At 35.7% G+C, this 14,456-nt stretch overlaps 1 protein-coding gene across 2 annotated transcripts in view; it reads left to right on the top strand.

Annotated features, from left to right (window-relative positions):
* LOC137048825 (copine-8) overlaps positions 1-14,456 on the top strand; it is a 180,814-nt gene that overhangs the window by 160,214 nt on the left and 6,144 nt on the right. For both annotated transcript variants that reach the window (XM_067427123.1, XM_067427124.1), the window contains 5 exons: positions 471-652; positions 1,381-1,508; positions 9,864-9,966; positions 12,040-12,097; positions 12,463-12,536. In XM_067427123.1, the coding sequence (XP_067283224.1) occupies positions 471-652; positions 1,381-1,508; positions 9,864-9,966; positions 12,040-12,097; positions 12,463-12,536 (545 nt within the window). The remainder of the gene's footprint in view (positions 1-470; positions 653-1,380; positions 1,509-9,863; positions 9,967-12,039; positions 12,098-12,462; positions 12,537-14,456) is intronic.

Raw genomic sequence — 14,456 nt, 5'->3', positions numbered from 1 at the left:
TTTTTTATTTGTACTAATATTTCACAATATTACTTTTTTATATATATCAAATAAATGCAGGCTTGGTTAGCAATAGTAATAGTATATATACAATTTTATAGTCAAACCATTTAATGTACCTTATTATACAGGTGTATATATATAGGTATATAGGTGTAATATACCTTATGATTAGTTGTAAACATTGCTAAAATACTTCATATTTGCACCTATACATAGTTATGCTTTTCTACAGTATTATGCATTATTTGGGTTATAATATATACTCTTCAATAATGTAGCTATGATGTGTTTTAAATTGTCGGGTTAATTGTGGTTATTTTATATGTTTTAATGACATTTAAATTGAAAACTAGAATATGAATTGTTTTATAGCATTCTAGGTTTTATATGATGTGCTTTGCCAAGCTTTCCCTGTCAAATGCTTAAGTTGCACTTAAAGTACACATTTTCTTTCACACGGTTCCCAGGCAACCCAGCCCAGCCCACTTCCCTTCATTACATGAGTCCCTATCAGCTCAACGCCTACGCCATGGCACTCAAAGCTGTGGGGGAGATCATACAGGACTATGACAGCGACAAGATGTTCCCCGCACTGGGCTTCGGAGCCAAACTGCCTCCTGATGGGAGAATATCTCATGAGTTTGCCCTGGTAAGCGACTCCTAAAACACCTGTCCCGCGGCGCTAGCTTTACGCACTGTAGATATGTAGACTATCCGTTTTGTGAGGATTTTTTTACTTCAATGCTTCTAAATGTTCTCTCCCTATGTGTCTCCTGACAGAAATTTTTCAAAAAGCATTCAGTTTCAGAACAGGGTTTCACACATATACACTTGACAGATCCCTTCTTGTAAATTCAAGCCTCTACTTGTATAAAAAAAAAAATCCCAAAACTCTCAGTGTCTCTCTACTCCATTCAAGAAACAAAACTCTCATGGAATGACAAGAGTTGGATGTTACACAATATCAGTTTTCGAGATTGTGAACTGAATGATTTTGTGCAGACAGCAAAGATATAGAACAATTGATAAGTTCTGTAGACTTGCATTGAAAGATGAAACCGTGACATGTCTAAAAAAAAAAACAGGATATTATAGAGAATAGGGGGTACTTTTGACTTGGGATAAAAAGGTAACCACTTAGCGACCACCCATGACATCCCACCAATCAAATCGCAATGCAATAAACACCACTCAGAACACCTCATAGCAACAACGTAGCACCCTGGCAACCTCACAAGTGGCACTTACATTTCCTTCAAAGAAATGTAAACATCTATTTAAGTCTCTAAAATGTGGACTTTCCATTGTGAGTTATCACATCTACAGCAGATGTCTAGCTGTAGATGTCAAAGTATTTTTTTTTCTGTGTTCCTCCAGAACGGAAACCCTCAGAATCCATATTGCAATGGCATTGATGGAGTCATGGAAGCGTATTACCAGAGTCTAAAGTCCGTTCAGCTCTACGGTCCCACCAACTTCTCGCCTGTCATCAACCATGTAGCCAGGTACATTCAGAACATTTCAGAATCATATTTTGTGTTTTAATCTTCAGCAAGTCATGTTGTACATAAATTCTTGCATTACTGTTGTGGTAACAAACCTCCAAAAAAAATCCAATGAAGTCAAGATTGGATCGTTGCAGTGCTTATTAAACTTTTTCCCCCACGAATATGTGCCCTCGTGATATTGAATCAAAACATGTTAAAACTATTGTTTTCGTTTTTAATACATCGCTGTTGTGTAAGTGTACCCTTAGGTTGAAACAGCCACTTTCTATGATCCAATCGATTCACAATGGACAAAATCAAGTCCTGCTTTACATATGTTCTCATTCGATAAGCCAATTTACTTCTGTGTCAAAATAAAGACGAAAAGTTTATAAATTTAAGGGGACGGGTTACCTTTAAAAAATAAACATCTGCCAGTTTTTATCTTGTTTAACTTTTAACTAACTTGGTCAACTATACATATACATTGAGGAAAATAAGTATTTGAACACTGTGCTATTTTGCAAGTTCTCCCAATTAGAAATCATGGAGGGGTCTGAAATTTTCATCATAGGTGCATGTCCACTGTGAGAGTCAAAATCGAGAAATCACAATGTATGATTTTTGAACTTTTTATTTGTATGATACAGCTGCAAATAAGAATTTTAACACCTGTTTATCAGCTAGAATTCTGACCCTCAAAGACCTGTTAGTCTGCCTTTAAAATGTCCACCCCCACTCCATTTATTATCCTAAATTAGATGCACCTGTTTTAGGTCGTTAGCTGAATAAAGACACCTGTCCACCCCATACAATAATCCAACTACTAACATGGCCAAGACCAAAGAGCTGTCCAAAGACACTAGAGACAAAATTGTATACCTCCATAAGGCTGGAAAGGGCTACGGGGAAATTGTCAAGCAGCTAGGTGAAAAAAGGTCCACTGTTGGAGCAATCATTAGAAAATGGAAGAAGCTAAACATGACTGTCAATCTCCCTCAGACTGGGGCTCCATGCAAGATCTCACCTCTTGGGGTCTCAATGATCCTAAGAAAGGTGAGAAATCAGCCCAGAACTACACAAGAGGAGCTGTTCAATGACCTGAAAAGAGCTGGGACCACCGTTTCCAATGTTACTATTGGTAATACACTAAGACGTCATGGTTTGAAATCATGCATGGCACAGAAGGTTCCCCTGCTTAAACCAGCACATGTCCAGGCCCTTCTTAAGTTTGCCAATGACCATTTGCATGATCTAGAGGAGTCATGAAAGGAAGTCATGTGGTCAGATGAGACCAAAATATAACTTTTTGGTCATAATTCTACTAAACGTGTTTGGAGGAAGAATAATAATGAGTACCATCCCAAGAACACCATCCCTACTGTGAAGCATGGGGATGGTAGCATCATGCTTTGGGGGTGTTTACTGCACTGTATTAAGGAGAGGATGACCGGGGCCATGTGTTGCGAGATTTTGGGGCAAAACCTCCTTCCCTCAGTTAGAGCATTGAAGATGGGTCGAGGCTGGGTCTTCCAACATGACAATGACCCGAAGAACACAGTCAGGATAACGAAGGAGTGGCTCTGTAAGAAGCATATCAAGGTTCTGGTGTGGCCTAGCCAGTCTACAGACCTAAACCCAAAAGAGAATCTTTGGAGGGAGCTCAAACTCCGTGTTTCTCAGCGATAGGCCAGAAACCTGACTGATCTAGAGAAGATCTGTGTGGAGGAGTGGGCCAAAATCCCTCCTGCAGTGTGTGCAAACCTGGTGAAAAACTACAGTAAACCTTTGACCTCTGTAGTTGCAAACAAAGGCTACTGTACCAAATATTAACATTGATTTTCTATGGTGTTCAAATACTTATTTGCAGCTGTATCATACAAATAAATAGTTAAAAAATCATACGTTGTGATTTCTGGATTTTTTGTAATTTATTTTTTTAGATTATGTCTCTCACAGTGGACATGCAACTATACGGTGACAATTTCAGACCCCTCCATGATTTCTAAGTGGGAGAACTTGCAAAATAGCAGGGTGTTCAAATACTTATTTTCCTCACTGTGTATATGTGTGTATATATATATTTATAAACATATATATATAAACTGCATTTGAAGGTTTCTTCTATTGCTTAAATGAAGCAAGCAAACAATAACCTGCAACCATGCAAATTCTTCACATATTCAGAGATTGGCAACAGCCAAATACTCAAAATCTGCATAAACCCCCAGGTGCATCATCCAAACAAAGTGTGTCACAGTTACACAAAGATAATCTAATCCGAAATGGCCTCCGAGGTGTGATATATGACCTTTAAATCACTTTAAATGAGCCGTGGAGCTAGACTTGCAGAGGTAAAACTATAAGATTTGATCTTATGCTGTCCCAAATAAGATCATCCCTGGTCTGTATCATCCATCAAAGGATGAGAGGAAAACTTTAAATGGCTATCATAAATGTGGCACAATGGCATGAAAATTAGATGTGAAATTTGAAGTACCCAATAGGAATATAAAAGATGGAAGGTTAACATTTAGTCGAATTGCATGGACGAGGCCTTAAATGACGAGGCCTTTTTCACACTGTGTGTGTGTAAAACGACAGCAACATTATAATCTGAAGAAAACATGCTTTTAAAAAAACATAATTAATCAGCTTTTATATTGTCATTGTTATAAACCAAAAGAAATTATCAAAAAAGTTTGTGCTAAATATTTGCTTTGTACTGATTTGAATAAAGTATGTGCAAAACTCAATATAAAATAATAACAATTATCCCTATGATTTCTGCCCGGGTTTTAAAAAGCAGAATGACAGTGATATTTTGTGTTGTTTTGTTTTGTTTTTCTGTCAACTGAAAAAAATTACACCAAATAGAAAAAAATATGTCATTGTAACGAACAGAGCTGTATTAAAAAAAAGGTACATTCAGAAATCAATAAATGTGTACTTTCCAAATCAGCAAAAGCTGAACAGGGAAGTAGAAAGAAAATAATGATTTTAGGAATATTAATACATTTATTGTGACCGTTAATGTTATCATATTCCTAAAATCCAAGCTCTAATCTGTTGTCTTGATATATTTTACTTAGTATTTCATTAGAGGTCTGAATAAAATACCTAAGGATATTAACAGCTTGTGGGGCTGCGAGAACCTGAGTGTCTACATCTCTATCACCAGCAATAAAAGACGGAATTCATTATCTTCAATTGCAGCGCAAAGTGTCTTAGCGCATTTCAGCATCCACATAATAGCAATGCCTGCTGCATTCACCACTAGCTCTTTTCTTCAGAGAATGAACACTTTGTCAGGAAATTGTCATTATCTTTCTCTTTTTTTTTGTTTGGCATGGAAATGCAAATAGCTAAAGCACAATTTCCCCCAGTATATCACTTTGTAGTTTTGGATCCATCAATTTATTGAAAATCCGACTCAAAAGAGGCTTTCCTTAACAAATTGGATGTCTCTAGAATGAATGTCAACGTTGATATCAAGCAGTAATGAAAATAGTACTTATAGAAATGATAAGTAATGGGTAAGAAAGGACTAAAGTAATGACTGAATGTTCATTCCTTTAAGATATACTCAGCTGCAAAATATTAATGATTAAAGAGATCGCATTGAAATGCTCAGGTATCTTAAAAAAAAGTGTGTTTCCAGCACAAAGGTTTTTTTTTTTTTTTTTTTTTTTAGATAGACAGTGATGTCTAGTGACAAGCGAACAATCTTAACTATAAAAACTCCCAAATGCATATGACTAATGAGATCTTGAATGAGTGATCAGAAATTAAGAACCTGAGGAAATAAAAGGATGTTTTTGTTTTTTTCGTAATGTAACTTCTTTTCTATGTATTTAACATACTTTGTTAATTTAATTTGTTTAATAAAAAACAAACTATCCAAACAAACTGGTCGAAGTAATTGTAAAAAATTAGGCTATTAAGTAATTCATTAGTTACCTTCTATAAAAAAAAATTGAGAATATGATTAATATTGAAAAAAGATTTCTAGAATTCTAGATTCTAGAATCAAGGCTGCTTCAAGGGACAGTGTGTAAATTTTAGCGACATCTAGTGGTGAGGTTGTGAATTGCAGTCACCCACCTCACCCCTCCCTTTCAAAGGACGTAGAGAAGCTACGGGGGCTGACACAGGACAAATATGTCGTCGTCAGCAAGAGCAGAGTAGCTAGCACTCCGTAGAGCAGTTTGTCCGTTTAGAGCTACTGTGGAAACATGGCAGCTCAAAAGGGCGACTTAAATATTGCTGCCAAAATTAGTTGGATATTTATTAGCTATTTAGTTACCAATTTTGATCACAGGGATACAGCATGTTACCTTTCATACTCAACACTTTTATACAGGTGTTAGTAAATTGGTTCATATTTATTACAACAAATTACGTTTTTTACACTTACTTGTAAAACTCATTATGTTTCGTTATTGCACTTCAGACCTCTATGCTCACAAATCCCATGTTAAATCCACACTAATTAATGGTTAAAAGGGAGCCAACAGTCAGTGGACTGACACGTCCTCACACTGTGTATCTAATTATATGTCCATGTCATGGATTTTCAGAGGATGTGAAGTAAAGGACAGTCCATCAAGTCATTATCACCCCTGTGTTCCACACACACATAGTCACTGCGGTGTCCACTCATCTGTGCTGAAGACAGATCTGTCACACTGCACCGCTCTAATCTCTCTGTGTGTATTTGCCGTAGGTCGCGCCCACGCAGTTTAATAATAAACTGCTTTTATATTGCTCTTTTAAAGCTATATGCGCTGTTTGCTTGGATTTTCCACTGAGTACATTTTTGTTACTGGGGAAATTGAAAAATAATTGCAAAATTTTAAACTTATGACTGGTTCAAACTGTGTTAACAAATGCCAAAATTTCAATATTTTGACGTGTATTCAGAATATTGGGAAACTTAACCGATGTTAGGGGCAACACATAACAAGCACAATTTACATGATCAGATTACTTTTTTTAAAGTAACTAGTAATGCATTACTTTTAAATGTACTAAAACATATCTGAGTTACTTTTTCAAATGAGTAATGCAAGTTAGGCTAAAATGTTGTCCCATGTATTAAATGACGCCTCTCCTGTCCCCATGTTGAGAGAAAACGAGAATAAGTGTGTGCGCTGTTTAAACATAATGGTTTTTGTATTTCTAGGCTTATGTGAGCATTGCATTATTCATTTCATTTGCACAAAAACAGCATCAGTATCCCTCAAAATTAATAAAACAGTGAAATGCAAACCCAGAATATTACGCAAACATGCAATCATTAAAGATGTCAAATAATACAAATATACTTTATGTATTTAATTTCACTTTATTAACTAATATCTTTGCCGCTGACCTTCGATGAGCCAATTCAAACATAATAATAAGCACAACAAAATGACATCACATCACATTTGTGTTTTTGTAATTTGTATTATTATTATTATTATTATTATTTATTATTACTGAAGTAAGAATGTTGAACTTTCTTTTCCTGCGTCCTATTCTTCTGCAATCCAGAAGGGCAGCACAGCTGGTTAGTTTGCGTGAATGCATGGATTTGCTTTTCCTTCTGCCTAGGGTTTATTAATTTCACTTTGGTGTGAAAAAGCCTTTATATTTGCCAAAAATCTAACTTTTTTGGTGTTGTTGTTAAAAACAAACAAGCAATCCCGGCCTAGATAAGAAAAAGTAACGCAAAAGTAACATCAGACTCCTTTCCATAAAAAGTAACTAAGTAATGCATTTAGTTACTTTTAGGGAGTAACACATTATAATTACAAATGTAATAGATTACTTTAAAAGTAACTGTTCCCAACAATAACGTGTCAGGTTACGTATGTAACCATGGTTCCCTGAGAGGGAACGAGACACTGCGTCGGAACGCTGTGGGAACGCAGCGTTCCGACGCAGTGCGAGTTCCCTCGATAAGGGAAACACAACTGTAATTTTTACCAAGTGAATGCATTAGGTACCATGAACTAACAGTGAACAGCAAGCATGTTTTATTCTATGTTAATGTTAAATATTCAGCTGGTTACTGTAAATGAATATTCATTCATAACAGATTAACACATTTACGATTTGAAATACGATTATGTCAGACTTTCTGTCCACCACATTCCAAGACTGACAAGTGCCGAACCAACAACTGTTGGTTATTGCCGTTTGTGTTTCTGATGTTGTCCTTTTCTGGAACGTTGATGATAAGGGATTAATTGCACTGAGCTATATAACGTACATTCAATAAAATAAAATAAAATCAGCTCGTAGTTTCTGGTTATGTGTGTTTTCAATGCCCTGCAGTGTGTCCTCAAGAGGATTTTTACATCTGCACATTTTCACTGACAGGTGAAGAAATGTTCCGAGCGTTTCTGTGTACAGCCGATTCTAAATCCTCAATGGAACATTACGTTTTCAAAGCTTTAATCCACCAAAGCTGATCTGAGAAAGCAGGGGCTGGTAAACATTTGCCAGGACCATTTCATCCTTTCTTCTCATACTGAAGTCTGTAGTTGATATTTCACCACAGACCAGCTTAAAACACAAATCACAGAGAGATGAAGGAGCCTATTGGGTCAAGAATGTAGGAGAAGAGAGAGAGAGACCTGATAAACCCTGATAAGATCTGATGAACGTACTCTTTATTTTATTAAATGTGTATGTGAATTTATGTAATGTGTATATAGTTGGACTGCCAAAGTTGTGTAAAAAAAACACGCAAACATTATTTTGATGGCAACGATGTGTCCCTGGCCACAAAAATAGTTGCGATAGGACAGCATAAATCTGTAAAAAATATGTAATTCCTAAAAATGCATTCAGATACATCTGTTTAACTTTTTTTTGGAAATATTTTTCAACTACGACGGGACTTGTCAGAGGGACGACTTTTCAATGGTCGTATTCAATGGTCAATTAAACGTCCAAACGTTTGCTGGGTAAGCATGAAGGGCCACGTATGAATGAGATTGTACAAATTCAACCAAAACATAATAGTTACGAACTGCCACACTAAAAAAATTCAGTTGTTGTAGAACAACTGAAATAGTATTTTCTTTTAAAGGTCCCATGGCATGAAATTTTAATTTTATGAGGTTTTTCAACATTAATATGAGTTCCCCTAGCCTGAAAATTGTCCCCAAGTAGCTAGAAATGTTGATCGGTGTAAACCGAGTTCTGGCTGTCTTTCTCTGACTTTGAGAAAATGGGAGCCCAGACGAGCTGATCTTAAATTATCCTATGATGTCATAACCGGAAAGGTTACCTCCCCTTCCTCTACTTTGCCCACCCAGAGAATGAATTCAGTTTATCTTTACTATATGTATTCGACAGCACTGTCACAAACAGTGAGTGACAGTGTTCATTAATGCCTGATCTGTGTCAGTTATTCCTAAAGTGTAGCTAATCATTAAAGTTCACACAGACTTTCTTTCTAAATCGTTTAATACTGTCAGTCCTGCCACTGGCCGTCTTGATGCATCAGTGAATCAGGCAAGTGGCTAAAACCATCAACTTTACATCGTTTCTATTACTAGCATGAAACAAATCTTAATTAAATTAAAAACAAATCTTAAAGAAAGTTATTTAAATTATTTAACTACAGAGAGCGATCAAAGAACAGCAGCGTTACTCAGCAGCATGGACGGCGTTATGTTCGTTAACAGAATATCGCTGCAAAGGTATTTCCAACTTATTTTTACTTCAAAGCAAAAAAAAAATTTTGAAAAAGAACATCGCTGTGACTATTGGGGCCTTGAATCATGTTTAGTCTCTTGTTCGTTACGTGCATATGAGTGCGAGCACAAGCAATAAGTTAATGCCTGCAGTTCACTTAACAGCCATCGGTGTCACTAATAACAAGGCTTTTTGAATTTTACATATAGCCTCTTTAAAGCATACTCCAGTAATCTTTGTTTTTTATTTACAAAACCATTTTTGTTTTACAGTAAATAAGAGTGTATTTATTAATTGCACCAATTGCAGTTCTAACCACTAGAGAAATTGCATTTCTAAAGTCGACCGGAACACATTACTTACAGAGAGGCATCATGTAAAATAGTAACGCTCACATATTGCCACATGTTGTATTAATGTGCATTTTATAATTGGCTTGATTTGTATCAGAGGAAAGGTTTGTTACAACCACAGACAAATTAACTGTGCAGAATAAATTTGCTTGTGTCTCGTTATTACTGCTTCTGATTACTTTATTTTCAGCTGATGGAATTAATTGGGATGCCAAACCGCAGTGTAGTAAAACAGCGAAATGATATTACAATCCAGAGGCTTTGGCTGCATATCCCACAGTAATGAGATGTTTTAATGAAGGTAACAATGTGCTCTTTCGTGCAGATACGCTGCCTCGGTAAAGGACGGATCACAGTACTTCATCCTGCTCATCATCACAGATGGAGTGATATCAGATATGGCCCAGACAAAGGAGTCCATCGTTAATGTGGGTGTTCGGTCTAATACAGCACTTGGTCAACACAATTTCACTCTTAAAATAAATGTTCTGTAGTGGGTCTTTGCAAATTTCACTATATTGATTGAACTTAAAAACAATTTGGGGATTGTTTTTGGACCATGAATATTTGTTTTGATGAGGTTAAAAATGAAGAGAAAATGTGAACATTTGTGTGGTTTAAAATATATTGTTATAATTATAAATAAATACATTTATTACTATTTAAAGGATTAGTTCGCTTTAAAATAACCCCCATCTCATTCAAGATGTTCTTGACTTACTTTCTTTCAGTCAAAAAGAAATTCAGGTTTTTTTTGAGGAAAACGTTCCAGGATTTTTCTCCACACAATGGACTTCTATGGCAACCAATGTGTTAAAGGTCCAAATCAATGCAGTTTCAAAGGGCTTCAGAGACTCGGAACGATCCCAGCTGAGGAATAAGGTCTTATCTAGCCAAATCATCGGTCATTTTCCCAAAAAAACAAATATATATATATTCTTTTTAACCTAAATTGCTCATCTTGCACTGCTCTGTGGTTTGCCACGGATTGCTTAATCATGCCGGAAAGGTCATGCTAGACTTAGGCAGAAGTACCACCTCCGTGTTTACGAAGAGCACATGCTAAGATTAATAAGAATATCCTTTAGCACAAAAAAAAAGAGGTAAAGCAACAATGTTTTTGATTTTGAAGTTGATGGTGGAGTGTTCTTTGCACAGGGCATTGTTATTAGTCCTCACATGTTCGCTTGGGGTGGTACATCCGCCTATGTCTAGAGTGACCATTCCGGCGTGGTTACACGATCAGTGGCGAGCCACAGAGCAGCACAAGATGAGCTATTTTAAAAATTATATACATAAAAATGTTCCTTGAAAATGATGGTATCGCTAGACTAGACACTATTCGTCGTCTGGGATAGCGCAAAGCCTCTGAAGACCTTTGAAACTGCATTGATTTGGACCTTCAACATTTTGGTTGCCATTTAAGTATGTAATGTGGAGAAAAACCTGTTTTCTCGAAAAACATAATTTCTTTATGACTTAAGAAAGAAAGACACGAACATCTTGGATGAGATTGGGGGGGGGGGTTATCAGGAAATTTCCGTTTTGAAGTGAACTAATCCTTTAAATACATTACTATTTACATTACTAATTGAATAACCAATACATATAATATATATTTTATATACTGTAAAAAAAAAAAAAAAAAAAAAAACAGTACACTTTAAAAAATACTCAAGTTTATTACAGCTATGAATATAATCTCAAATACTATTTATGGTTTGGTTCACACCTTAAATTTTACTTTAATTTTACTTAAAAATATTCTCAAAGACAAAAACAGTCATACAAAGTAAACATTTATTATAAAGACCATACATAGTTAATCAATAGATTGTCTTTCACAACCCAAAATGTAAATTAATGTAGGTCAGTACTATAATTTTTAATTTGCCCATTTATAAAAATAAAGAATTTTCACTTAAGATCATTTTATTAGCCAATGTTCATTGTGATGTCTTATATATGCATCATATAGCTTAGCTTTAGCTTTTTTTCTGTTATGTTCTGAAAAGAAAATGATAAAACATACTTATAATATATACTTGATTATTATATTTATATACTTATATATTATACTTAAATGTAATATGGTCTGCTGTCAAACAAAAATACTATTTAAACAAGATTCTTTCTTTCTTTCTTTCTTTCTTTCTTTCTTTCTTTCTTTCTTTCTTTCTTTCTTTCTTTCTTTCTTTCTTTCTTTCTTTCTTTCTTTCTTTCTTTCTTTCTTTCTTTCTTTCTTTCTTTCTTTCTGGGGAGTGTTTTTTTGTTGTTGTTGCTTTTAGACAAACTGAACCAAACTAATTAATCCAGAACCCATTATTTTCGATTAAACAATTATAAAAATGCACTTATTTCAGTGTACATCAGTTTCATGATGGCCAGTTAATAAGTAAGCTTTTAATATTTACAGATTGAGATTTTGGGGAGATAAAAAAGGCATTAAATGTTGAATTTATATGCTTTTCTTTATTTTATTTTATTTTTCTTCACTCCAGGCTGCATGTCTTCCCATGTCAATTATTATCGTTGGAGTTGGACCAGCCGAGTTTGATGGTGAGAAGAGAAGGCTTTTAGTTAGACTCCTTTTATTGATTTAATTTTGCTTATATTTTATCTATCTTCATTTGTACATTCAACTAATTTTATCCATACAACACACACACCCCTTACCACCCTATGCTGTTTGCTTTATAGTGAAGAGCAAGTCTTGAGCTTGAGTGGATAAAAGGATTGTGTAGGCCACTACTGCGGAGTAAATGAGCATATAATGTGACAGCCGTTTCCGACAGTAATGCAGATGGCTTTAGTAATAATGAAACAAGATTAAAATACTCAAAAAACACAAAATCACAGGCACTCAGGCGCATGATTTCCAGTCATGTGTGTTTCTTATCTGTTGTTTGTGTCTGTGTCCTCAGCCATGATCGAGTTGGATGGTGATGAAGTCAGAATCTCATCGAGGGGCAGATATGCTGAGAGGGACATCGTACAGGTATAATAACACATCTGATGTATTTCAAGGATTAAAACATCAGCATTAATACAGAGACATCACAAAAAAGACAAGGACTAATTACAATTACCGGACCCACTTTATATTAGGTGGCCTTAACTAATGTACCAACATTGTAATTTATCATTTGATACAATGCACTTATTGTGTACATACATGTTTTTACATTGTACTTACATTTTTAAAAAAACCTGCATGTAATTACGTCTGTAATTAATTTCTGTAGTTACATTTGTAAGTACACATTTGGCACTTCCCTTACACCAAACCCTACCCTTAAACTGACCCATACACCACACCTGTCCCTAACTCTAATATCTCAAACCCTATCTCATCTCAATATCAGCAAAAGTGTTTTGCAATACAATTTGAACACAGTAAGTACAATGTACTTATGTTTTGATGTAAGTACATAGTACTTAAGGCCACCTAATATAAAGTGGGGCCCAATTACTATATTACAATTCTATGTTTGTGATCTATATTACTTAAAGTGTAAATTCACAGAATTTCAACCCCCTTTTACAATGTCAGTAGAATATGTAAATCATTAATGTTTGCTCTTTCTCCGGGCCCTGTCATACACCCGGCGCAATACGTTGTCAGCATCATGCTGTTTAAATAGCAAATGCACTCGCATCCATCTGATCACCCATGGGCATGCTAGTCTGAAAACAAGATGTGTTAAGGTGCATTGTTGGCGCATTGCTATTTTGAGGCAACTGAAAATGACCATTGACCAGCAAAAATTTGGTTTAAAGTCAATAGTACAGTATTTTTTGTGTTCTTTAAAGGGTGCATTGGTAATATGCATGTACACCCTGCTTATTACACACACAGGGACGAACAGCAGCACACAAACATTTTTAAATATTACCGTCTTATACCGTCATTTTTATTACCGCAATATTAATTTAAGTCTTACCGCTCGCAAATTCCACCATATAAATAGCGAATCGGCCATGGTGCAAGCGCAACTGGATTTTATCTGATTAGTTGATTGCTCATTACACCCAAAACACACCCATGACTTATTAAGAGACTAGGTACAACCCTTTTGGACCACGCCGACCATTTACACATTGTATTTCCACATTTTTGTATCCTCATGCATAGGACAGTCAGGTCATCAGAGGGTTATTAACAAAACAGTTCCCGAAAAAAGTAGGTTTAGCTCTGAAAAGTTTATCGCACTGTGTCTACTCTTGGAGCAATGCAACAGCCATCTTACAGTGTTTTGCTTCAGGAGGTTGGGCAGAGAATTCTCCCTATTATTATTATTTTTCCAAATTAACTGACGGGATTGCAGTTTATTTCTGTCCCCCAACCTCCACCCCACTGTTTCCATTAAACACTGTGTTTGTGCTTATCCAGTTTGATATGTTGACTACAAACACAGAGGTTTTTCAGATTTTCAGTCGAGGTGTTTTTCCATAGTTACAGTTCTTCGGACAGCATTACGCAATTGCCTGAACACGCTGGATCCTTCACGGGAAACTGAAAATAACCAACTCCCACTAAATGTTAACTATTTGAAGATAACACCCTTTTTTCTCAGTTTTCTCTAGTCAGGTACCACACAGGAAGCCACATTTGTTTAAAAAGCACATTTTTTACTGCTTCTTAAGTAAATCCTGATAGTAGTTTTTTAACAGCAAAAGAGGGTTTGTGTGGGCGCAAGCAAATCTGGGCTTTAATGCAACCTGGTCTCATTGGCAAAACGTAGCTGTGGCAATGTTTTTGCAAACCACAAAATACGTACCAATAGGTACACATCGTGACAGTTTCGAAGTGAAATGAACACTAGAGGCAGTAAGACAGCATTTTTTATCATTTTATCATTTTTTACCATAGTCCATGATTTGTAAACGAATACATTTTGGAGTTTGCGTCACTTAA

Source organism: Pseudorasbora parva, chromosome 20, assembly GCF_024679245.1.
Source record: "Pseudorasbora parva isolate DD20220531a chromosome 20, ASM2467924v1, whole genome shotgun sequence".
In the NCBI taxonomy this organism is placed as follows: domain Eukaryota; kingdom Metazoa; phylum Chordata; class Actinopteri; order Cypriniformes; family Gobionidae; genus Pseudorasbora; species Pseudorasbora parva.
Note: the sequence above shows the minus strand (reverse complement) of the source record. Positions and strands in the feature narration are given on the sequence as shown.